The 26,344-nt window shown below is 39.9% G+C and overlaps 1 protein-coding gene across 1 annotated transcript in view; it reads right to left on the reverse strand.

Annotated features, from left to right (window-relative positions):
• MIB1 (MIB E3 ubiquitin protein ligase 1) overlaps positions 1–26,344 on the reverse strand; it is a 1,882,202-nt gene that overhangs the window by 1,126,691 nt on the left and 729,167 nt on the right. Inside the window, exon 14 of the mRNA XM_044065767.1 lies at positions 8,779–8,889. Coding sequence (XP_043921702.1) covers positions 8,779–8,889 — 111 coding nt within the window. The remainder of the gene's footprint in view (positions 1–8,778; positions 8,890–26,344) is intronic.

Consider the following 26,344-nt stretch of genomic DNA (forward strand, 5'->3'; position numbering starts at 1 on the left):
GATGGTATGTTTTGATATGGCCTTGCCCTCTGTCTCTGGGCAAAGCTGACTAGTAACTGGTCAGATTTCCCGAAGAGCTTAGTCCTATCAAGGTAGAATTGAGGTGTCTGTGCACATCTAAGGAGTGCAGGATCCTTTCCCCCTTATTTTGAGGATTAGGGAAAAAGGTGGGCAAATGGATAGACTGGTTGAGAGCCACACTGAACACCACTTTACGCATAAAAGTTGGGTTAGTCCTGAGGGGAAACCCTGTCAGCATGAAAAATAATGAAGGTTCCACAGCCATAAGTGCTTGTAGCTCAGATACTATTCTAGCTGAAGCGATGGCCAGAAGCAAGGCTGTTTTCCAAGAGAGGAATTTCAACTCTGCTGATGCTGCAGGCTCAAAGGGGGGGGTAGCGTGAGCTTTTCCAACACAAAATTAAGGTCCCAAGCAGGGGTGGGGGCTCTTCTTGGTGGCCTTAAGTTGTTAGCCCCTCTCAGAAACTGCCTAATGAGAGGGTGAGAGAAGAGAGGTGGCTCAGTGCTGCAATGAGCAGAGATGGCAGAGGCATGGATCTTAATGGAAGAAAAGGACAGGCCTCTGTGGAGTAGGTCTGCTAGGTAATCCAGGATGAGAGGTAAGAAGGGCTGTGCTGTATCCGCTCCTTTAGTGTGAATCCAGGAACAATACCTTTTCCACTTATCAGCATAGGATTTCCTTGTACTGGGTCATCTGACTTCACGTATGACATCCAGTACCTGCTTGTTTAGGCTGGCCACTGGAGGAGAATTCAAGGAATAAGCCAGTCTGCAATTGTGGATGCAAGTTCTGTCCCTCCTACTGAATCAGGAGGGTTGGGATCTGGGGTAGGTGTCATGGGGGCACTGGTGACAGACTGCACAGTAGTGGGAACCAGTGATGGCATGGCCAGTCTGGGGCAATCAGGATTGCCCTTGGTCTTTCCTACCTTATCTTGAGTAATACTCTTGTAAAAAGAGGCAGAGGGGAAAATGCATAGATTAAGAGGTTTGCCCACTGGAAGGATAAGGCATCCACTTTCCAGGGCTTGCTGTGAGGTACCCTGGTGCAGAATTTGCTGAGCTGGTGTTTGTAGGGGGAAGCAAATAGGTCCACCTTCGGGGTACTCCATTTCTGGGTCACAAGGCTGAAAGTGTTGTGGTTTAACTGCCACTTGTGTGGGTCTAGGAGATTTCTGTTTAAGTTGTCTGCCAGAGAGTTTTGGTTGCCTGGCAGGAATTGAACTTGCAGGCAAATATACATGGCTGAGGCCATTTTCCACAGGGTCATAGCTAGCTTGCAGAGTGGGTAAGAGTGGGTTCCCCCCTGTTTGTTGATGTACCACATCACTGTGGTGCTGTTGGTTTTGATTAGTAGGGGCCCCGGTGAGAGCAAGGATCCGAAAGCTGTCAGAGCATGCTGAACAGCTAGCATCTCTTTTTGGTTGATGTGCAGATGAACTTGGTTTGGGCTCCAGTGGCCATGAATGTATCTGCCGTCCAGATGTGCACCCCAGGCACAGTCTGATGCGTCTGTGATTAGGGTCTGGGTGGCATAGGGTTGTGTAAAGTGAAGTCCCTTGTTGTGGTTCCAAGCTGCTGCCCACCAAAGAAACTCTTTCCTTAGACAAGGTATTATATGTATGATAGTTTCCAGGTACTGAGAATGTTGGCACCAAAGACTTTTTAAGTACCATTGTAGTTTCCTCATATGCAGTCTGGCATATGGAATTAGTAGAATGCAGGCGGCTATGAACCCTAGAGTCTGCAGGATTTTCCATGCGGATAGCTAGATTCCGGCAAACTGGTGACTAGCTTAACGGAAGTGCCTGCAGCAGCTTTGGACCTGTGCGGTCTTGTCTCTGTCTTTATCCTTACGTTTTTTCAGAAGATCGGTAGTCAGATGGCTTACTGAAGCCATTTTGGAATGCAGAGATCGACAATGAAAGTATTTAGCTACAATAAGGGCCCAACGACGAATAGTTTGGGCATTGAACAAAGCAGAAAACCAACAGCGAGGAACGCCGTGGTCTGGGCCTAAGCAGGCGACGCAGTAAGAATGGAAATCTCGGTGTGGTATTTGCTTTCCACAGGCGAGACAATTGTTAACTTTTTCTGACATCAGTTAGAGCAAGAAAAAAGGACCCCCAACGGGGTACTTAGCTTTAGAAGACTTCAAGATGATTCAATTTCAGAAACTAAAACTCAGGTAGCGGCCGACCGGCACTCGTGCAAACTGCTTCTGCTTCGGGCTCCTCGGTAAGAAAGACTGATGTAACGGCATCGGCTGCCTGTTTAATATACTAAGCCTCTGGTATTTGGGCCAATTGAGGGCTACCCCTGGCAGGATAACCCAAGTGTGATGACTGCAACAGTGAAACACGAAAAACATCAAGGATAATCATGAGCTCTATGTGGAATTTGCCTTCCACACCTACACTTGCCCTTTCTGGGTGACATTAACAATAACAAAAGGAAGAAGCAAGCAAATCCCCAATGGGGTGCTTATCTGAAGTTGAGGAACAAAACAGATTCCAATGGCAAACCCAACATCCAAGTCAACCTTTCCAAATGGCAATGAAAAAGTTCTGAGGATTGTACGTGCAGACATCCCTTTTATGGCTGACATTCCCTGACCCTATGTGTGATGTCCCATGTACAGGCAGTAGCTTGAAGTTTTTGTACACAAGTCGGACATTGGGTCGATAGAATACAACCCATATGTAAAGAATACTGCAACATTGAATAGAAGGACATATAAAGGATTTCATTGTGGGCATTCAGCCATACATCAGGACAAAGGAAACTGGGTTCTAAGAGTGATAAATGAAGCAAAAAAAAAAAAAAAAGACAATAACGGCAGATTTGAGTTAGTAAGTGGTTATTAGATAAGGAGGAGCATTACACATTACAAAGGTTTGCAATTACATTCCACTGAAAATTACTATTACAGAGCTTACGAAAATTGAGAGAAATTTTACTTATTTACTTATACACCCTTCCTTTGTTGACTGAGTTAGTCACACTAGGCTACTGGCCTCTTTTTAGGAAAGATCCAAGGTGGTACTTATACTACTATGGGAAATCTGGCCAGTGCACTGCGGAACTTTCCCTACTCTGACAGGTACCACGGGATCTTTTACATTCACCTAAGTTACTACAACTCAAGCAGATGGGACCTCCATCTAACATCTCATTTGAAGGATGGCACACTTGGGAGTACAACACTCCTCTATGCTACATTACAGTATCAGCAACTGATCCACCAGCTGTGGGAACAGAGCACACAGCTGTATGCACCAAAGGCAAGTGTGCTACCCACTGCGCCACTGACACTGCTATTAAGCCTTCAGCAGAGATTATTATTTAAGGATGGGGACTGGAACCTGATTTGCAATAATAGATTATGTATCAGGTAGACCTAGAAAGGAATTACATGAGAGGGTAGATTTTTGAAGTACATGAGAATATTTGGTATGGAAGAAGTGAATTCTGTATCAGGAAGTCAGACAGAATGCATATATTACCCATCAAGATATAAAAACAGAGTTAGACTGGACATAAATTCTATTTCATAGGACTAGGTGTACTTAATTGAAAGTTTTAAGACCCAGCCAATAATGTCACATCATGCATCAATACAAAATTAGATGATGATACATGGTAATGATATAAAAATGAGACACTGATGCTTTGCTAGTTATCTTTTTAAAAGACAGGGAATTTAGGGAACGGGTAGTGAAAATGATTTGAGAGTCATTAAATCAGCAACAATTCCTCCAGAAGGGATAAGTACCGAGTGGGACAAAATAAAATTGGAGTTTAAAAACATGGTAGAAATAAAAGAGAAAGACATAGAAAAGAATAAAAGAGAAAGACATGGAAAAGAAATATAGCAATTTAGAAGGGTTGACAAAGGTTAAATCATTACATAAAATGAGGGAAAACCTACAGAACAAAAGGAGAGGAGCAGAGTGTTAAAGATAAAATATGGGAATATTTGGACAGTATCCATGAGTTTAGAAAGGTTGCTATTAAGTTCTTTTTGACAATTCCACAGCACATAAGCTTTTAACACGATCTAAGCAACAGAAAGCAGAAAGGGTTACAGCCAAAATGAATGGAGCCTATAAATCAAAAAACAACCAGAGATCCTATGCAGTTATGAGATATTCTGGAAATTCTGTGGAAATCTGTATAAAGCAGAGGAATGCAGAAATCAAGAGAAGACGCAAAGGAAAATATTTATGGAATATGTAACTGTCAATTTACAGAAGGATGAGATTCAACAATTAATAGAGAAGGCAGGAAAAGATGAGATAAAAAAAGAGATGCATAATCAATTAACAGGAAAGTCTCCAGGATCAGGTGGTATTCCTGTGGAAGTTTAGAGGTTAGGAGAGAAGTGACAAAAATCTGGAAGGCTTTGTTTAACAATATTTTAAAAATAAAGGATATTACCACTTCGTGAAAAAGCTGTGGTGATTATATTGCCCAAAGTGGGTAAAGACCTTCAGAGCCCAGATCATATAAACCTATTTCAAATTTACAAAGAGTTCATGTCTAAAAGTTGACAGATATGGACTAGTACTTTTTTTTTTTTTTTTTGAGGGGGCATTTGATAGCATTAGTTGAACAATGACAACACATTGAGACAGAGGATGTAAGAAAATGCCACTGCTGCTGGTGGGTCTTGATGCAGAGAAAGCATTTGTTAGACTTCATGAGTAGGGGCAATGGTTACATTTGCATTCCCTGATACAATAAAAGATCTAATAAGGACAATATATAAAAGATCAGAGGTATTAAATTAAGGTGGGAAGGCTCCCCCCTTACAAACTCTTTCCTCTGCTTTTTGCTTTATACTTACTGCCATTAGCAAAGAATATAAGAGACTTGCAACTTCAATGGCATAACTGGCACTGTAATCAAGAAATGTTCGCTTTATTTACAGGTGATATTATTTTGCTCTTAATATATCCAGAAAAAAAAAAGGCATTTTAGTGTTGTGAAGCATTCTGAGATTATGTCAAGCATTTTTAGAATACAAAATAAATGAAGACAAAAGCCATAGTGGCAAAATATATACCCACATATTAATTCGTTCAGCAATACCCATACTTAGTGGACGTAAGATGAAGTATTTAGGCGTAGAGATTAAAAGGGATTCTGCAATGGCAGCTGAGGATATGTGGAAAGAGACTAATAAAAACATAATGCCAAAATTTCGAAGCAGGAAGCTCGTGACTGCAGACACCACAATAATAATAAAGCCGTGAAAAAGTTTAGTGACTTTAATCTTACATACAAGGCCCACGTGTACTTTTATCAACCAGAGGCGAAGCTGTACATAATTAAACAGAGTTGAAGGAATTTATAAAGGAGATAAGAGTTGAGTAAGAAAAGTTGATTGTCTCCATAGAATAGCTTGGTTTACAATTACCTGATTGAAGGGATACTTTAGACATAACGCAGTTAAGGCTCATATGCATACCTCAAGTGCAAGGTTATAAACTGAAGTGGAAAGGGATGATAATGAAATGAGGAGAGTTTGAGAAATAAAGAGCGAGTAAGATGTGGGATCCAAGTCCTTAATGTGAACAATCATCATACCAAATATTATACCAATAAAGTAGCAGAAAGTATTCTAAGAACTAAGCCAAGACAGACTGGAGAAAGGAGATTTTCCCAAAATGGATGACTGCAAGTAGAAGTACAAAAAACATGCAAGAAAGGACTGGAATTTACTGGAGGACAAAAGTAATATTAACAAAGTTTAGGAGCAAATAACTGAAGGGAAAGGTTAGAGATTGGGATGAGGTTGAGCAGATGTGTTTTGACTTCAAATTAGAGACAGTCTTCCCCAACAGTGATTGACAACAGTATAGGCAAACAGAAAGAGAGAGGAGACTGCAAAGTGAAAGACTTCAGGTACAGTTTTTAGAAGAGCATATGTTGCTGTTAAAAAGAGATAATTAGTAATACATATAAAATATTACATGACAGCTACACACAAATCAATTAGAGAAGGTTTGAAAAGCTTGGGAAAAGAGAAGGGAAATGTAATTTACAAATGAACAATGGGAAAAAATCGGGAAGGCTCCTGAGTATGCAACAAAGTCCATAAGGTATAGGATTTTTATAAAGAATTGTTTACAGAGATATTTTTATACCCCAGGTAGACGTTAGAGGATATTTCCTCAAGCAAACAGCAAATGATGATAGTATGATGAAAAAGGCAGGGCTAATTATCAAGCTGTATCTTCTAGGTTCATGGATGTTACACAAGTTGCATCTTCCAGATGCAGGGATGTTATCACTCCTTTGTATTTATTAGACCCATAAAAGAACAATGTTCCCTTTGGCATGTCCCCTTAAAGACACAAAATCCAACCCTGAAAGCCCCCAATGTTTTGTCACTAAGAAAATCAATGGCCTGAGTTACATGTCCTAAGAATAATGGCTTAAAGCTCAGTCTTTACCATCTCATACAGACTCCCACAGCGTTGATTAAACCTAGCACAAAACCGACAGCAAGGTACGTTATGATCAGGGCCTAGGCAAGGAATACAGTACAAATGAAAATCCTTATGAGGTATTTGCTTCCCACAAGTAATGTAATTATTAACTTTTACTGACATCGGGAAGAAGCAAGAAAAAGTTTCCCCAATGGGGTACTTGGCTTTTAGTTGAAGACTTCGGTACTGAAACTCGAAAACGAAAATTTCAGAGGTCGGCCGACCGGCACTTGTGAACTGCTTCTACTTCGGGCACCGCACGGCAAGAAAGACTGGTGTAATGGCGTCGGCTGCATGTTTTATACCCCTGACGACCTGACGTCATGGAAGAAGGGACAACAACTGATGCAGGACCCAAGACTTTGTTAATCAGGCTGAGGGAAACCTGCCAGCAGATTACCCAAATGCAATGACTGCAACAAAAAGAACATCTAAAAGGAGCATCTACCTTTGGGGAAGACCTTACTTTGTCCAGTGACCAAGGATAGAGAAAGCGATCTTGGGAGCAACTCCAAGGAACTACTGTCAAGACTCCATGGCTCCCAAGAACAGAGGGTAAGAAAGAGCTTGTCTGCCTGATTTCTTGTAGGCCCAGTAACTGGAGATGCAAAGCTAGGTGAAGCAAGAAGAGGAAGCAACCAGAAAAAAGACCAAGTCCAAGAGGAACAAGTAAATTTCAAAGAGGAGATAAGAATGTGGTTTCAGGGTGATACTTTGCAAGAAGTGGGCTTGGATTTCTTAGGCTGGTGATCTTTTCTTTGTGGTTGCTTTTGGTTCTAAGTTTAAGGCACACATATTTGGCTTTTTTTCTCTTTATGCTAGTGACCGTTCAACATTTCTTTTAGAAGTATCCCTTCCACTGCTTTTCTCGTGGTCACATTTCAAGAAAAGGTGTGGGTAGAAATGAAGGTCTTTCTTTTAAAATGTTGGTAAAGATAAGTTGAACTGCTTAATGGTTGGCAATAACAGTTAAAGAAAAAAAAAGCTGATGAAAAGTCTGCTTGGACTTATGACAATCAAACTACGCACTTCTTTAGTCTTGGGAGGTAATGATCCATGACTCTCTTCTGCATCACCTGAAACAGGGCATCCAGACATTGAACAGTGAATGACAATCAGGATAAGGGTGGAGGAATTATGGTTGTTAAAACGCACAGAAGGCTGCAGGGCAAGGTCAAAGGGCGTCGTTTACAGCACTGCATAAATGGATGCCAAACAAGCCTTACAATGGTTTGAGAATTTCACTTTACATATGGGAAGACCAACTTCTCATATAAAACAAATTAAATTGGCTTCTTACAACAAAAACAATATATTAAAAGAGAAATTAAGAAAAAAAATTCTAAGTTTCACTGTCACACATCATCTTAGTTCAGGAAGTCAGTTCAAGAACTGCCCGTGCATACAAGCTATTTGATAGCAACTCATATAGACAACATGGATGACCATTAAGCATGTCACAGTGTTTAATAACAGAAGTCAGTTTAACATCAAAAATGAGTCAGTGAAGATTTTAATGTTCTTCTGCAGTGCTTTTGTAATTACAGATGCCAACAGTTTCTGAACAAAAGATGCCACGAATGACTAAGGTTAGATTATCTAATTTTGCTGATAATTCCACTGCGGGTCAGCAAATAAACAGTGTTTTATGTATTAAGATATGAGAAATAAAAATCTTTTAGACTGGGGACATTACATGCGCTTACTGTATAACTGAGTGGAACTGAACTAGACCACAGATGCGCTAACCTTGAAGCAGGCAGCTGAAAAGAGCATCAGTACCCTTATCCAGCTTAATAAATTAACTAAGTGAACTGACACACATACTTCATTCATAAAATATAGAGCCTATATAAAATAATACAACAGAATTTCAAATATGAAAGGACTGTGATATAAAGCAGGACTACCACATTCATAAGCCATACAACTGTAAAATTCTATGCCAGTGACAAATGGTTATACAGATAGCAATACCTAAAGTTGTACAACTTTCTCAATGTACAAGCCTGCTCCGAATGAATGCTGGACACTAGTAAGCTTCTGCATTTGGAAACAAGAAGAATTTCAATGACATTCAGCTATGCAGTGCAAAAAAAAAATCACAACATTTATTAATGCAGCCAACAGAAAATGACAAGAGAAACTCACTAAATGTAGCCAACAGAAAAAGACAAGAGAAACTAGTTATCTGTCATACATATGAACATATGGAGATATTTTGAAAAAAAGATTTAACTACAGAAAAAAAGCATATTACCTCAGCTTCCACATCAACATTGCTGTGTTTCAGGAGTAACTTCAGAATGTCCACGTGCCCATTTTGACTAGCCGCCTGCATGGCTGTGTGTCCTGCACACTGCCCATTAACCTACAATTAAATTGCATCATTAGATCATGCAGAAATGTATAAAGTAACAAAACAACTTTTGAATGTCAAAAGTATAGTACCAGTAAAAGTGAAGTTTTCCTTATGCAAAAAACCCTCGACTAAAACAAAACACCCCACATGACAAGTCTTTCCATGGTAAACCTACAGGACAAACAGTGCCAGGAAGCTTCCCACATCTTCTCCGCCAAATAATCTCAAACTGTAATAAAGTTACGTATACCTCAGGAATTGGTCAATGACAGTATGCATGGAGAATACATAAGAAACTGTTTGCTTATACAAACTTTTAAGCATTCTTACCAATGAAGTCCCTAAGATCCTTTAGTATTGTTCCAGTTTACTTTGGTTAAAACAGCCATACAAACATGGATTGCATATTTGATAACCATTACATTTAATCATACTTATGTACAGAGCAGCTGTGTTATCAGCTTACCATGACTGCAGATGTTCAAATGCAGTCACTGCTGTAGTCATAATTTATGAGGACCTCTGCCACCAGCCAAGTCTGAAATCTGGCCTGACTTTCAAAGCTAAGTGCTCTTCCACCCAGCGGCTGGGCTGACATGTTACCTCAGCCATCTTCATGTACCAGGTATGTAGGTGGTGCCTGTCCACATTGTCTTTGCTTCTTTCCTATCCCCCAAGCAGGGGAAAGCCACGTCTACATCATGGGCTATTAGGACTGCCCAAGGAAAGCAGTCTGAGGCCCAGATAATTGAAGCCTTCCTCAAATAAGGAAGAAGGGGTAACAGATTGTGAAGTGAAAGCATTCAGAATCTGGGCACTATCACAAAATGATTCAGGAAAGAAAAAGTGGTAGTGTTTCCCTAGTTTTACAGTATATGAGTTACTATCCTATGACCCAGTCTTGCTCCTCTGTCAAGGTTCATTTGTTGGCCATTTCATCATGTCTGCCCATGGATTGCCCTCTTTCAATGCATTCACATATGAAAATGCTTTTGAAAGGAGTACTACTTAAGAAACCTCCTAGATAACCAGTGGCTCCTCCTTGGGATATTAATTTTGTGTTAGAGAAGCTACCACTTGCTCCATTTGAAAAATCTCATCCAGTGACTTGAGGTTCTTAAGATGGAAAACAGTTTTGCTGACTGCTCTGACCTCTGCAAGAACAGTATCAGAGATGCAAGCTATTATGGTGGGTCAGTCTTATCTCATTTTCCAGAGACATGATTTCTTTGAGAACTAATACTTCTTTGATGCATAAGGTGATATCCAAGTTTCTTTTAAGTCAAATTATCTACTTCTCTATTTTTCTTTACAGAGCCTAAAACTGAGGGAGAAAGGATACTTCATACCTTGAATGTTCACAGACAACCCAGATACTGAGCCCACTCCAAGTAATGTAGAAAAGTACCCTGGATATCAGTGGAAAGGGTAGAAAAGCATACATAAATATTCCAGTCCAAGGAAAAGAAAGGGCATCTGTCTTCGAGGCCTTTTTGCATAAAGTCCTGAAACAGAATTTTGCCACTAGATTGCTTAGAGAGGAGGCAAAAAGATACAGTTGAGAAATTTACCACAGACGAGTTACATCTTGGAAGACCCTCCCCCCTTCCCAGATGTACTTTCTAGTTACTGTGGTATTGTTTGTAACTATGTGAAGAAGTCCTGGGGAAGAGAGATGATTCTGGGAGTTGACAGCCTTGATAAGGGCTACCATCTCTTATGTTTATATAATTTTATACTTTCCTCTGCACATAATCTGTGAATAAAGCTAAGATTTCTTAATTAGCATACAGGTCACATATCTCAATTTGTGATTCTCTTATTTTCTTTGTTAGTGGCTCTAAATATAAAGCAAACAAATTAGAAAGAGGACACCCCTCCCTTGATCTATTCAAAACAGCTTGTGGGAGAGGAACCCTTCCACACCAGTTCTTGCCTCTGACACTTTATATATCCTAATTAACTCTAATATTCTACCAGGGTATGCATACGCTGTCACTGCTCTACTCAAAATCACAGCTGACTCTACTAAATACTTATTCTGCTTTAAGGCTCACCAACAATAGTGGAGTTTTCTTACACTCTGCTTCCCTCTGGATTACCAATGCTCCATTAATGACGTCAAATGTTTGCCTCCACAAAACCACACTGATCCATATCTACCAACTTTAGCAACATATTTGCCATTCTCATAGCTAGTACTGCCAAACAATTTATAATCATACTTTAAAAAATGAAATGAGTCTATATGAAGCAGGATCTGAAGGGTCTTTAGCCTCTTTGGGTAACACAGTCACCACAGCTTTCTTCAAAGATGTTGGTACTGCCACCACCTTCTTTTAAACTATTGCTAAATAAAAACTTAACAGATCTTTATCACTTTCTTCCCTCCCAACTTACACAGGAATGTCATCTGTTCCTGGTGACTTCCCTGTTTGACTGTACATCGATATGCTTATCTTATCTCTTCCTATCTTAGCTACAATTATTATGAATCATCTGCCTCTAGCCTTGGCATAATTAAGCCTTCCATAAATATTTCCGTGTATGCCTTTTCTTAGTTTGCACATCCCTCTACTTTATACAATTTTCTATATAATGTCCAAAATATCTCTAATGCCTCTTTTGGAAAGGAGTTGGCATAATGGTCAAGGTGCTTACCTGACAGACAAGGTACAGGGTTTGATTTTCTCTTTTGAAAGGGAAACTGGCTAAACTTAAAATGTTCCACAAAGGCAGCTATCCTGGTACTTGCTCATGAACCTATGAGGTCTCTGGTTATTTTTCTTGTTATAGGCTTCCTACGTTTGGCAACAACATTTCTATGTTTGGTTTCCTAAGTTGCTGAGCTAAACATTTTTGTGGTCTGGAATTATCAAAAATACATGCTTAACAGCAGCTTTTCTAAACTTATGCATATTAATGAATCACTCCATTATTTCCCATTAGCACTTTGTACCTCTTCATATTATGTGTGATTCGTCTTACTCTGCAATACTTTGTCTTTTGCCGACATCTCAAATACTGCCCATCACTTTTTTTCATTGTCTTTCTTTCTATTCCTACCATGTTTTAAAATTGCATTTTCATTGTATTCCCACTCACAAGCTATCCGTTCTGAAGAAATGTCCATCCTCCTCAATAACTCTTGAATCACTTTATTACCCATTCCTTAAATTCCCCTCTTCATTGTCCTTTGTTTAGTTTTCACTAGTGCATGACCTGAAAATGTTACTGGATACACATCAATGCTTTCAAATGCACATGCTTCTCTGGAATATAATTTCTGTCCTGTCTGTCTCAGTTCTTGTACCTTGAGGAATAACATTTAAATTATGTGGGAGTTATTATTACTGAATTCAAATCTTTAATACAAAACATTTTTATGTATTTTTTTTCAGAAATCTAGCCTCTTTCCTTCTACAACCCCCTGAAACATCCTCACTATTGCAAATCTGGATCAATCCCCACCCATAAATACTATTCCCTGAAGAAAGATGATTTCTCTCAAAATTTTCTTAATTTTCATAATAGTAGTTTAAGGTGGAATACAAATACTTGCCAATATAATCCACCCACTTACCCTTACTACTAAAAATCTACCATTATGTATTTTTCCTCATCACTACAACATACCCTTTACCAAAATTTCATCAAGACGATACTGATATATAGCATATATATCACGGACAGAAGTAGGTCAAAATTAAAAAAGATAGCTGGGTGCACAAGACCCAGGATAAAAAAGTGCCCAATCCTGGGAGGCACACTAGTGCCAGGACTGGAAAAAAAATCACTTCAAAATACGGAAACATTTCTACAATTGGGCAGGCCAGGCCCAGGGGGAGGATGGCCTCCCTGTTGTAGTAGGAAGTAGCAGTACATAAAAATCACAAAAACAGATAAGTCAAAGAAGAGCCTTAAAGATGATACAGTGGACTATTAAGGATAAGAAATTATCTATTGCTACTATTATCCAAAAACCCCAGAATTTCCAGACACAAGATATACAAAATGATTGAGAGAAATTAGAGGAAAGAAAAATACTTCCACAAGAAAAACTGTCAGAAGCTTCAAATAAAAATGTGTGCCCATTAATACAACAGATTTGTGAAAAACAGTATACAGACCAATAAACTTTGATCTGATTAAAAAAAGAAGCATATAAGGAAGTGCGAAAATATAAACACATTTTTTTAAAAAGTATAACAAAGAAATATGGACATGGGAAAGGAAGAGAGACTTGATATGGTGCAATATTTTTATGTAAAGATGAAAGCCAAATTAATCAATACAAAGACGGCAGCCCAAAATTATTCGAAGAGAAATACAGGCAAAGGCACCTTTAAACTTCTTATTTCTTTTACTTCTTCTATCCATTTACCATCTTTATGTTCCACAGGATCTTCATAAATACTTCTCCAAACTGTATCTACTCCTTTTTTTGGTGGTCTTTCAATTCCTTTTGCCTTGTTTCCCAATTCTTTATAAAACTTTTCTGGGTCATCAATAAATTGCTTATTTTGTACTTTTCCTTTATATTCATCTGTGTTACCTTCTAAGTTTTTCCGCCTGTGCTGAGTAAAGATGACATAAGAATGTCATTTGGTCTTGATAAATGTGCAATAAGCAGCCTTTAAAGTAGAAAAACTATAGCACATAGAGAACTTCAGTTTGGGACATGAACACGATATAAAAGAACTTGAGCAAGAGGGAATATATAAATATTTGGGAATTAATGAAGGATCAACAATAAAACATGACCAAATGCAAATAAAACTTAGTAAGGAATAATTTAGAAGACAAATTAACCCTAAAACCAGTGTTGACATCTTGGAACACAATTCAAACTATAAACCAATTTGCTCTTCCTGTCCTTACAGTTTTGTAGTGACTGACTGGCCCCAAAACGTGTTGGACCGGCTAGATAGGAAAACAAGAAGGATGCTTCATATTCACCAAATTATTTATAAAAATCAGCGCATACCAAGATTATATATTCCCATTCCGAAAGTGGTATGGGCTTCCTTAATTGATTACATGTATAGATCTGCAATTGTGGGACTCCACACATTTCTGCTGACCTCACAAGACCCAAATGTAGTGAAAGTTTTGAAACATGAGGAGAACAAATCTAAGACAATTTCGCTGCTTAGTCCAGCAGAAGCATACCTGCATCAAGCAGGAATGAAAATCAAACCAGACGTAGATAAAAATCAGACAGCAACTGAATGTGCCAAAAAACAAAAGAAAGTATATAAGGTGAAGGACCAGACGAGAAGGTAAGAAATGTGGAAAATGCATAAATATAGTTTCAAACATAGAAAACTCCTGGAAGAACCTCACGTTGATCAGGATCAAACACAGAAATGGTTAAGGAGAGGCAAAATCAAACCAAGAGATGAAAGGTTAATACTGGTGGCCTAAGACAGTGGGCTACGTACAGGGTGGTTTACAAAGTCCACTGAACATGTGGGAGAAATAGACAAATGAAGGTTTTGTAAAACAGAATTGGAAACAGTTGCAAACCTCACTGCTAGTTGTGACATACTAAAGGCAGAAGGACTGTATATTGAAAGGCATAATAATGTGGCAAGTGTGTTGCACTGGGGATTGTGCAAACATTATGATATTGAAGTGGCCGAAAAACACTGGAAACATGAGCCACAAAGCATCACAGAAAATGATGAAGTCTACATCACATGGGATCAGCCATTACCAACAGCTCAAAAGACAGTTGCGAGAAAACCAGATATAGTTGTCCAAGAAAAGAAGATAAAAGTAAGACTGATCATTGAAGTCGGCACACCCAGTGACTACAGTGTCTTGCACTGAGAGAAACACAAAGTCATAAAATATCAGGATTTGCAGGCAGAAACGAGAGCAATGGGAAAGAAAGATACCCAGATAGTTCCAATAGTAGTAGGAGCAATGGGTCTTATAAAAGAGAATGTACAATTTTATTTATATAGGTTACTAATACATGTAACTTCGTACGAACTGCAGAAGAGTTATTACTGGGCACATTGCGGGTGCTGCGAAGAGAACATCTGGTTGAAATCAAAGATTGAAACAATACTAATTTCATGAACTTTAATCATAATTTGTCTTAGGAATGGGGTCCACTCCAGTCATGGTATTAGAAACCCAAAAGATTTGGAGAAAATAAAAAAGCAAACAGTGTTACTCCCCTTTTCCTTTGACCCAATATTCTGATGAATGTCTACCCTAAAACCCCTTCTTTCTCATACTAACATGCCCCATTTTGATCCAAACGAGTCTCCTGCAACATTGCTATTTGCAGCTAATACTTCTTAATATAATATTTTTTGTCTATACTGTAAAGCCATGTACATTCCACGAGAATAAGGGTAGGGTGTCCACTATGATATGAAGCTATTCTCAACTATTATACACAATGCATTTGGATGTAAATTTACACATTTTAACTTACTTGCACACATTAAAATTTGGTAGGCTATCTTATGTAGTTGATTATATCCACCTGAACCTATAGAATATTTTTTAATGAAAACACTAAAAAAAATAATAGATTTTGGCATAGTGGCTCATCAGATAGCATTATTGATTCACAAGAGGTCCCCCGGTTTGTGGGTTTCCTCTCACATTACAAAGACATGCAGTATGTAGGCTTTACACTCTAAATTGGTCATAGGTGTGAGTGTGTGTGTGTTGTATGGAAGATCTATTGCGACAGGGCTACTAAGTGTTGAAGTGACACCCTGACTCCATGTGCAAAAATGGGAAAAAGGGATTGTGGATGGATGGACTTCAGAACTCCCATCCTCATTCAAAACTTAGGACAAGGAAAGACAACTATGTTATTTGCAAAAATGTGTACATCTCCAGATAGGAGTAGTTGCCCGAATTGTTACCCATGCTAATACACGACACAGTCTGTGTTCCCATTTACACCAATTGCTACTTTTTCTTTTAACTCTGATAATAATTCTCATAATCTACAATGAGAGAACAGAGGAGCCACCCTAGAAGAAATAAGAACAGCACTAAGGAAAATTAAGTCAGGGAAAGAAGCAGGCTCAGATGAACTCACAGCAGACATGATAAAAGATTTTGGGAGATACAAGGGATAAATGGCTACTGAAGGCATTCATAGAAGTCTGGAAAGAAAGGCATATCCCAAACAAATGGAGAATAAGCATACTAGTGCCAGTGTTTAAGAACACAGGGGACATTTACAGCTGTGGGCAGTACAGACGTAGCAAACTCCTTTCACACTGCATGAAACTTCTGGAGAAGGTGATTGATAAACAAGTAGTAGAAAGTAAAATGGGAGACTAGCAGTACGGATTCAGATCAGGATGCAACACAATTGACCTGATAAATAAAGAACCACCTAATGCTACAAACTCAAACGAAATAAAACCAAACCCTTAGAAACACAGCTAGAACGCAAATGAGAGCTCAAACTACAAACACACTATATGCCATAAGAATAATTTAAGTGCGTTTGTGCTTTACTATGAGAACTTATTCAGAAACAAACTAAGAATAATTAATGCATCTTAAATATAAAACAGGAGACGACTTCAAATTCATCCAATGAAATGTATACAAAAATATTCAAACACATTCTAATTAATTAAAAAATGTACACTTATATTAAACTCAAAACCATTTATAAATCTTAAACAAAAAACTATGTATACTTAAATAATTTTATACTGTAAAAGTCTTAACAGAAACTGTTTCATTGAGTCCTGGGGACAAATTGGCTCAAAGCATTTGCCATTTTAGTTTCTATTGTTCCAAATAATTATTTAAACTATCAACATTGTCTGATCAACTTTTTCAACAACTAAAAACACAAACTTGCAGAAATCTGGGCAAAACAAACTGTGTTTAGCTAATTCGTTGGCAACATTTTGTTTTTTTATTTGCTAAAACATGCTGGTGTATTCTCTGCGAAATTTTCCCCCAGGTTTGAGCTCTTATCTGCTTTCCAGCCGTGTTTCCAAGGGTTTGGTTTTATTACAATTGACCCAATATTTGCAGAGACACAGATAGCACAGAAGAAGCTAGCTATGAAGGAAGTGTCCAACCAGGTATTCCTAGACTTGGAGAAAGCATATGCCACAGTCCCAAGAAATCTGACATGGGCAGTCCTGCAGTGATTCAGAGGCATTGCAACACTAGTAGAATTACTGCAAGCTATGTACAAGGACTCAATGACTCAAGTAAGAACAGTGTTCAGTCTCACAGAGTTTCCCAGTTCATTTGTTAGCCTACTGCTACTCATACTGGTGATGGACTACATTAGCAAACATGTAGAAGGGGACAAATCAATAAAGTTGCTGTATGCAGATGATGAGGTACTATAGGCAAACTTTGAGCAAGAACTTCAGCAAAGGGGAATGGAATGCAAAACTGAAGGCATATGGGACGAAACGGACTACAGATAAGACAGCTGTAATGGGGGAAATCAAAAGAATCTAAGAACTGAGATAGAAGGGAAAAAAGAGGAACAGGCTAACAGCTTCAAGCACCTGGGAGGGGTGGTGGAGAAGAAGGGAACTTTGAATGAGGAAGTCAAAGAGAGAATTAGAGAGGCTGCAGCCAACTAGCACAGAGCATCAGGTGTAATATATGACAGAAGAATGACAAAAAAGCAGAAAAGTAAGGAATACAAAACAGTGGTGTGACCACTACTACTACACGGTACAGAAACCTGGGGAATAAAGGCAGAGCAGTTGAGGACGTTAAAGGTGATGGAAATGAAATGCCTGGGACCAGTGGTAGTATGCACACTGTGGGACAGACAAAGAAATGAAGACAAAACAGCAGAAGACAATGTAGCTCAAAAATGCAGAAAATGTCAAAGAACATATTACAGTGCCTTAGGCACATGTGAAGGAAAAACAGAAGACAATCTGGTGAAGATGATTTGGGACTGACAGGAAGATGGCAGGAGAAAATAAGGGCATCCAGCAAAGAGGTGGATGGACTGTACCAGATAAGACCTGCAACAGTCAGGCATGAAGGCCAATGAAAGCAAGTGAGTGCTACTGAATAGAGAGAGAGAGAGAGACACACAGTGACAACTGACAACACCCCAACCCCATGTAGAAAAATCAGGAAAAAAGGGTGTTGGAAGAGAACAAAGATGAATGAATTTTCAGGAGAATCTCACAGAATAAATCCATTACACTTTCATTTTGACAAAGTTCTTCAATACTTTTCAAAACTTTTGTCACATGTTGCAAGTATACCTTTTAAATTATTTGCTTCAGACTGAACAAGGAGACACACTCATAAGTTAAACTGAAAATCAGAATTCAGTAGTTGTTTCAAGACCACTAGTCTCTGATTTTCAGTCCCCCTAATTCAGGTAAATTAACTTTTTCTTTGAAGAATAGTACTAGAACATATGGTGATTTAAGTACAAGAGGACTTCTACTGGTGGAAAGTAACTGACTTGGACTTGCATCAAAGGGTTCAGTCCGTGCATTTTTATGTCTTAACACGGCTTCTCTACATTTTTCAATTTATTCCAGAAGATATTCTCAAAGGGTTCAGTCAGTGTATTTTTATGTCTTAACATGGCTTCTCTACGTTTTTCAAGTTATTCCAGGAGATATTCTCAGAGACATTTTAAATGTGTGTAGGAATATGGCAAGAGATTTTATACGGGATGGAGGCAAACCATGGGCATTACTGAATAAAATGATTCAGGCAAAACAGATGGCAGGACCAAGTGTCCTGGACCCAAATATTTATTCAGAAGCAGTTCAACTAAAATTGTTGTATTTGATCTCTGTACAAATGAAAGTAGATGGCAACTGGAACACTTGGGATCATGTAAAGGAAACACGTGTGCCCTAATTTCTTGGAGGCTGAGTGTATAAGGCTGCTTAGCAAAGTATTGATATTGGAATAATATAAATGCGAGAGGAGGTTCTACCTAAATTGTATTCAACAGTAGAGGGCTAGAAGAGAGCTAACCCACTGACTAAAATTTTGGTGAACAAGACAGGTAAGCCCCTAAATGAACAGCCTGCTCTCAGCTGCAGTTCAATGCAACCCTTAGTTTTTTTCTCCCTAAATATGGCTCCAGTACAATTTAGTTACTGGAAGCTACTGTGTATTTTACAACGCTTTCATTTCCTTACCCTGGAATTACAGAAAGGGAAAGCCTGCCCTTAGTTTACAATGAATCTCTTGCATGCTGTGGCACAGGAATATGTCTCCATCAGCATGACATACCACAGACACAGGGAAATCTACAGTTTTTCCTATACTGTACTGCCCACAATCTTACACGGGTAATCCTCAGTCTTGCTGATGTGAGCAGCTGCTATAAAAATGCGCAGAGTTCTTTGGAACTTTTCTCTACTGCCTTTGTTGCACAGGAAAACAGAAACTGCACTGGTGATTGGTAAGAAAGACTTAAACATTTTCCTCAATAGTGATCACTTGTTGGAGGTGCTCATCAACAGTGATCACTTGTTAGAGGTGCTCTTTTCTGCAAGTACAACATCTTTACACTAGTATTTTGGTCTTAACACAGAGAATAGCACATAATATTTCATGCAGAAAGACCATTGTTTTGACAAAGTGCGAGTATGCCATAATATAACAACAAGTCAAAGGTCAGCAACACAACAAAGAAGAGGGAAAGTATTATGCAAAACAATATGCCTCAGTAAAAAAAGAAAATTATCATGGCACACATTATGAAAACAGAATGTTATATTTATTTTGAAAAAGTACTGTGCTACATTGTAAGAAAAGAGAAAACATGACAGCAGTTATAAAAGTAAGATTTAGAGAAAACAGAGTTGGTCTACACTACTTGGAATAAAAACACACATCTTCCCATTGCAGACAATAGGGAATTCCAGATGTAGCCTACACATCTTTTACAAGTCTTTTTTTTTTTTAAGTAATAATAGCTGTCAGCTGCATTTCCTGGTTTACACAGTGTCGTCATACCTCTCTCAAATGTCCGAACTTTTGCAACATGTCCAGATTTTTGCATCATATTTATGGTCTATTCCTTTTAAAACATGCTTTTCAGACAAATCACTGGGATGAACTGAGGAATGAAGTCACTACAAAATGGGTACATTTGTGTTTCAGACCTCAGTTTTTCAGAAAATATATGTTAATATAAACCCTGTTACTCTAGCAACTTTCTAAGTTTAAAAGAGCAATATTTAAAATTTGTCCCTATTTCTGGCCTTTGTCCCCCTATTTTGTCAGGCTTTGTCCAGATTTCTTGCACTAAGAGGTTGACAGGTATGTGTGTTGTAGACGGTCTAGCAGAACATGAAGAACTATAGAAAGACAGCCTCAGAAAAATCTGCAGTTTGGCTACATTATTTCTTTTTTAATCCACCTCACACTGGCCCAGTGGCTCTACTACTACTACCCAATCACCCCATTCACGACACATAAATGGATGACCTAGAATTCCCATGCTAGGCAAGAGCCCTACATTTCCCATTTGATCTTGGTCAGGAATCCTGATCAGCTGATCCCACCCACAGTGACAGTCAAGTGGTAGTTAGCAGGCTAGCTTCTTAGTTCTGCAGAGTGCTCTATTCTCTCCCCTAGAAGACCATCTCCCTCTTAGAATCTCTTTCAAGCTGCTCTACAGCTACCATCCACAGAGAATTACTTCTGGCATGCAAGATTCCTCTCAGCTTGCAGTACAAATGCATATGGCTGCACACACTTGCGAAGCCTGAATTCCACAGGGTGTAACACCAGTGCTCTTGCTACGTGTCACCCATGTGGTGAGCCAGAGATCACCCCACCCCCTGCAAGATGCACAAGCTAGCAATGCCTGCTCACTCCCACTCTCCTGTACCACTACTACAGTACTCGAGCTGAAATTCGAACTCCAGCCATCTGTGATGTAGTCAGGGCTTACATCCCTCTATGCCACAGAGCAGGCTACCTACTTTATTTTGTTCAGGATTTGCAGCTACTGTGAAAGGCTGGAGCAAGTCTGAGAACAATGCAAAGCAAGGTAATTAGGCAATAAGTGAAACCAGTCAAGTTTCGTGAGCTGTGTAAGACGCCTGTGGCCCATACTTCTGATATTTTTAGTTTCCAGGTTGAATTTTCTTTTAAAGAACCTGAAGCTAGGCATGGCAGAGAAGATTATGATTGAATGGGATGTTCTGCTAAGGGCTGAAGTAGAAAAACTGATGTGAATATGGCTACATGTGTTAACTAAGTATATTTCAAAGTCTCATCTGTTTAGAATTTTTGCATGGTAATGTCTTCACAAGTACTTTTATACCCCAAACAGGTTGAACAGGATGTCCCCTAATAAAGATATAAACGGTCAGAGATATAAAGAAATGATACTAGAGACCAGAAAGCTCAATTTTAGTCACAGACCTGTTTAAACAATTTTAAGAAAGGAGAGGTACAATTAAGTAAAATACACATCTTTTACGGCTGCCACCAGTCCTATTGTCAGTGGGACTTTCATGGGTTGAGCTACCTCATCCCGTTGCCTGCTCTGTAAATCCGAGGGACTTAAACTCCCACTTTTCAATCACGCTGAATCACCCATGGAAAAACCGCAAATACTTCCAGTTTTTCCATAGCAATTCAGTTATGTCACCAACCTGGACTTGCAGGAAGACATTCCTTATTAGATCTGGGTGTTATAAATTGTGTAGCAATTGGCTGCAACTCATGAAGGAGGTGGGGAATGGGCGAGGAAGAGCCCTACAAAGGTCGCGGCTGTAGAGCGGTTTTTTAATTAGCGCTTCTACAGCCACTAACAGAAGACTAGGAATTATCTTGTCTTTTTTGACTTCCACGGTGGTGCAGCGGTAGCATTGCTGCCTCACAGCAAGAGGTTCTCCTGTTCGATTCTCGGCTGGAGTGCGGGGAGTGCCTTCTGTGTGGTGTCTGCATGTCCGCCCCGCGGTTGGGTGGGCGTTCGAAAGACATGCGTAAATGGGCATGCCTTCATTGAAGGTTGGATGTCGAGCTGGCACCTCGGCGTTCATGAAAATCTACTGCCAATCATTAACAGACCGAAGTTCCGCTGTGGCAACCCCTAACCAGGAAAAGCCGAAAGACAACATATATATATATATATATATATATATATATATATATATATACACACACATATGCATGTGAGGAATAAACGCTGCTCGTGCGGGTAAAGATCAATGAATCAACCTGATCCAGTAAATCCTTTAGTAACACCAACAATTTTTTTAAACATAATCCATAGGAATAACATAAAGGTTAAGCGCTTTCAACTGGTGCAATGCCAGTCTTCATCAGAACCATTAAACAGTGTTTGCTACCGAAAATAAATAGCAGCAATACCTGCGTTTTTTTAAAAAACGCACCAAAAATCTTTTGAATTGTTTTAAAGTGACAGCACCATATCTACTTAAAATATGCCTCAGTCTCAGCGTTTAACTACATCAATCACATAGAAAACATAGAAAACATAAAAAACATACTAAAGTTTTTTTTGGAGTATCAGTTAAGTTAATGATGTGTTATTTAGGGAGAACTTATTAGTATGTTTTCTATGTTTTCTATGTGATTGATGTAGTTAAACGCTGAGACTGAGGCATATTTTAAGTAGATATGGTGCTGTCACTTTAAAACAATTCAAAAGATTTTTGGCGCGGTTTTTAAAAAAACGCAGGTATTGCTGCTATTTATTTTCGGTAGCAAACACTGTTTAATGGTTCTGATGAAGACTGGCATTGCACCAGCTGAAAGCGCTTAACCTTTATGTTATTCCTATGGATTATGTTTAAATAAACTTGTTGGTGTTACTAAAGGATTTACTGGATCAGGTTGATTCATTGATCTTTACCCGCACGAGCAGCGTTTATATCTCACTTTCCTTCCCAGCCTTTTTGTTTGGCTTTTGGTCGTGGTTTGATATCTGGATTTACACATATGCATGTGTGTGTGTGTGTATATATATATATATATATATATATATATATATATATATGTATATATATATATATATATATATATATATATATATATATATATCTATATATATATATATATATATATATAAATAAATATATATATATATATATATATATATATATATATATATATATATATATATATATCTATAGGGTTACTATTGAAATGTTGACGTGCAATTGCACTGCTATGAAGTACTCGAATAACTTTTAGTTATGTACTCACCATAACTTCAGATGTTTGGGATCCATCTCGCCTACATTCCGACTGATGGGTTCGGAGCCGATCCCTCGGCTCCGACTCGGCACACTTATGCCAAAGAGCGAAGTCTCTAATTGGCTGAGCTTACTATATCCCAGGATGCACCACTACCAGTCCCCCAAATCTAGTTTGTCCGCATACATGCACACATGCACGCCCTGCTTATATAACATCGTCAGATGAAACAAGATAAAACAGTAGAACTCAAAACCGTTCAATCTCTTCTGATCTCCAAGGCAGGGGGAAGGAGGGTGGGTATTAGGAATGTGCAGATGGATCCCAAACATCTGAAGTTATGGTGAGTACATAACTAAAAGATGTTATGTGATCCTATCTCGCCTACATTCCGACTGATGGGACAGCGTCCCTAGCACCTGAATCCTGGGTGGCTCACTGGAAAACACTCCTGAGTACCGTGGAACCAAATGAAGCTCGCCCTTTAGATGCCACATCCAATTTGTAGTGGGAAATGAAAGTGTGCGGATTGGACCAAGTAGCCGCAGCACAAATTTCCGATATAGCAAGCTTGGAATGAAAAGCTATAGAAGTAGCCATAGCTCTGGTAGAATGAGCTTTGATAGATGTTGTAAGTTGCTTATTTGAAGAAGAATAAGCCTGAGTTATGCAATCTCTGATCCATTTGGAGATAGTAGCTTTTGTGATGGTTTGACCCAATTTATTATCTGAGAAGGACACAAACAACTGGTCTGACTTACGGTTGCTGAGTCCTGTCTAAATAGAAGCGTAATTGCCTGTGAACATCCAATTTATGGAGAGTGTACTCTGCTTCATTGGAGAATTTTGGGAAGAAAACTGGTAGCTCTAGAGATTGTTGGAGACAGAAACTAGAACAGACCTTTGGGACAAAGGATGGATTAGGCCTAAGTGATACTCTATCCTTGTGGAAAATCAAGTACGGTGGCTTAATAGACAGGGCTTGAAGCTCTGAAACTCTTCTTGCAGAAGTAATTGCAACTAAGAAGGCAGTTTTCCAAGACAGATATTTTAATTCACATGTAGCAGCCGGTTCGAAAGGGACGATGTTAATGCGCCAAGCACCAAATGAAGATCCCACGGAGGCAGGATGAAAAATTGGGGGTCTTAATAGGCCCGCACCTTTAATGAAAGTTTTGCATAGTCTGCTACTCATCAATGGAGGATCCATGGATTCGTGGAATTTAGAGATAGCCGCTAGTTGGACTTTAACAGTAGAGACAGAAGATCCTTGATTAAACAGGGATGTTAAGAATTTCAAAACCTCTGGGACAGGTGCAGTGATAGGGTCTAAGCCCTTGAGTTGAGCCCAGATAGCAAACCTCTTCCACTTACTGAGGTACAATTTGTTAGTGGTGGGTTTGTGGGCCGAAGATAAAATGTGAACAACTTCCGGGTCTAGTGTGTGCCTTCTGACTAAAGTCGGAAGTGGAGGAGCCAAGCTGTCAATTTCAAAGATTGAAGGGACTGATGCCGATGTCCCGACTGATGGATTAGCAGGTCCGGAATTAGGTCTAAAGTCCATGGATCGTCCACGCATGCTTCTTCAGGTAAGGAAACCATACCTGACGAGGCCAGTATGGGGCAATCAGTATCATTGAGGACCCCAATTGAGAAGTTTTTGAATAACTTTGGGAGAAGTGGAATTGGAGGAAAGGCATAAAGTAGCCCTGTTGGCCAAGGTTGTGCTAGAGCATCCATAGCTGGTACTCCCTGATGTGGGATCAAGGAGAAGAACCTTTGGCACTTGGTGTTTAATGGAGTTGCAAATAGGTCGCAGCACGCGTCCCCATCTCCTGAAAACCTGAGCTGCTACTGTGTGGTTTAGAGACCACTCGTGAGGAGAGAGAATTGTCCTGCTCAATTTGTCTGCCAATATATTTGACCTTCCGGGATGTGGGTCGCTTCCAAGAAGCGGTTGGTAGCTACACCCCATTCCCTCACTCTCGTGACCTCTCTGCACGGGGGGTGGCATCTGGTCCCTCCTTGTTTGTTCAGATACCAGACCACCGACATGTTGTCTGTGTGGATGGCGATGATGCCCTGAGGAAGAAACTTGTGTAAGGCCTGTAGGGATAGAAGTACAGCCCTCATCTCCAACACGTTGATGTGGAGAAGAGCTTCGTCTGGAAGCCAGGAGCCCTGAACTAGCCTGCCCAGACAATGCCCCCCCCACCCTATCTGGGAGGCATCTGTCGTCAGGGTAACCACTGGAGAGGGAAGAACAAAGGGGCTTCCTTGATCCAAATTGGATGTCTGAAGCCACCAGCGAAGGTCCCTTTTGCATATTTCCGTAATCATGATGTGATGATTGAGGGGAAGATCCTGAAAGGACCATTGAGTTGACAATAGCCACTGAAGAATCCTCATGTGCAATCTTGCCAGAGGAACTAAAAGAACCGTGGCAGACATTGAGCCTAAGACTTGTAGAACCATCCTGGCTGGGGCTTTGGATCTCGAGATCAGAGCTTGAACTTGGCCCTGTAAAGTTTGGATCCTTTCGGCAGGAAGAAAGACGCGCATCAATCTTGAGTCTATCTCTGCTCCTATGAACTTTATGCGTTGAGAGGGCAGTGTGAATGGGATGGTGTAACCTCCGGCAATGATCCGAAGCACCCATCTGTCCTGAGTGATTGACTCCCAGGCTTTTAGGTGCTTGGCAAAACGACACCCGACTGGCTCCGGAGCAGCACAGCCGGGCAATCCCTCATGACGTGTGGGAGGCTGAAGAGCCACGAAAGGACTCGCGGTCTCCAGAATTGCGGGGCCCTCTGCCGCCTCTGGGACGGCGTCTCCCTGAAAAATTTCCCCGTCCTCTGCCTCTGGAAGGGGAATCTTCCTGCTGTTGGGAGAAAAACTTGCGAGATTTGCGGAACCACATTTTCCCCCCTCCTTTAGCCTTGGGGTAAGGCCGAAAGGGAGTGGAATAACGGGCACCTACGGCAGATAAAGTTTTTCCCTCTTGCTCACAGCGGGTAAGGGTGTCTTTAACCTTGGGTCCAAACAAGGAGGACCCATCAAAGGGAGCGTCGGCGAAGGAAGACTTGAAGGCCTCCGCAAACTGACACAAGCGGAGCCAGGCTTGTCTCCGTAGAGCCACACCTGTGCCTGCCGCTCTACCCGCCCCTTCGCCGCATAGGAAATGAGCCTCATGGACGAGTTAGAAATTGACATAAGGATAGCCAACTGAGAGCTAACCGACTGGGCTAGCTGCTCAGGTAGGTTACCC

This window comes from Protopterus annectens, chromosome 3.part0, assembly GCF_019279795.1.
Source record: "Protopterus annectens isolate FY-2018-M chromosome 3.part0, PAN1.0, whole genome shotgun sequence".
Classification (NCBI taxonomy): Eukaryota; Metazoa; Chordata; order Ceratodontiformes; family Protopteridae; genus Protopterus; species Protopterus annectens.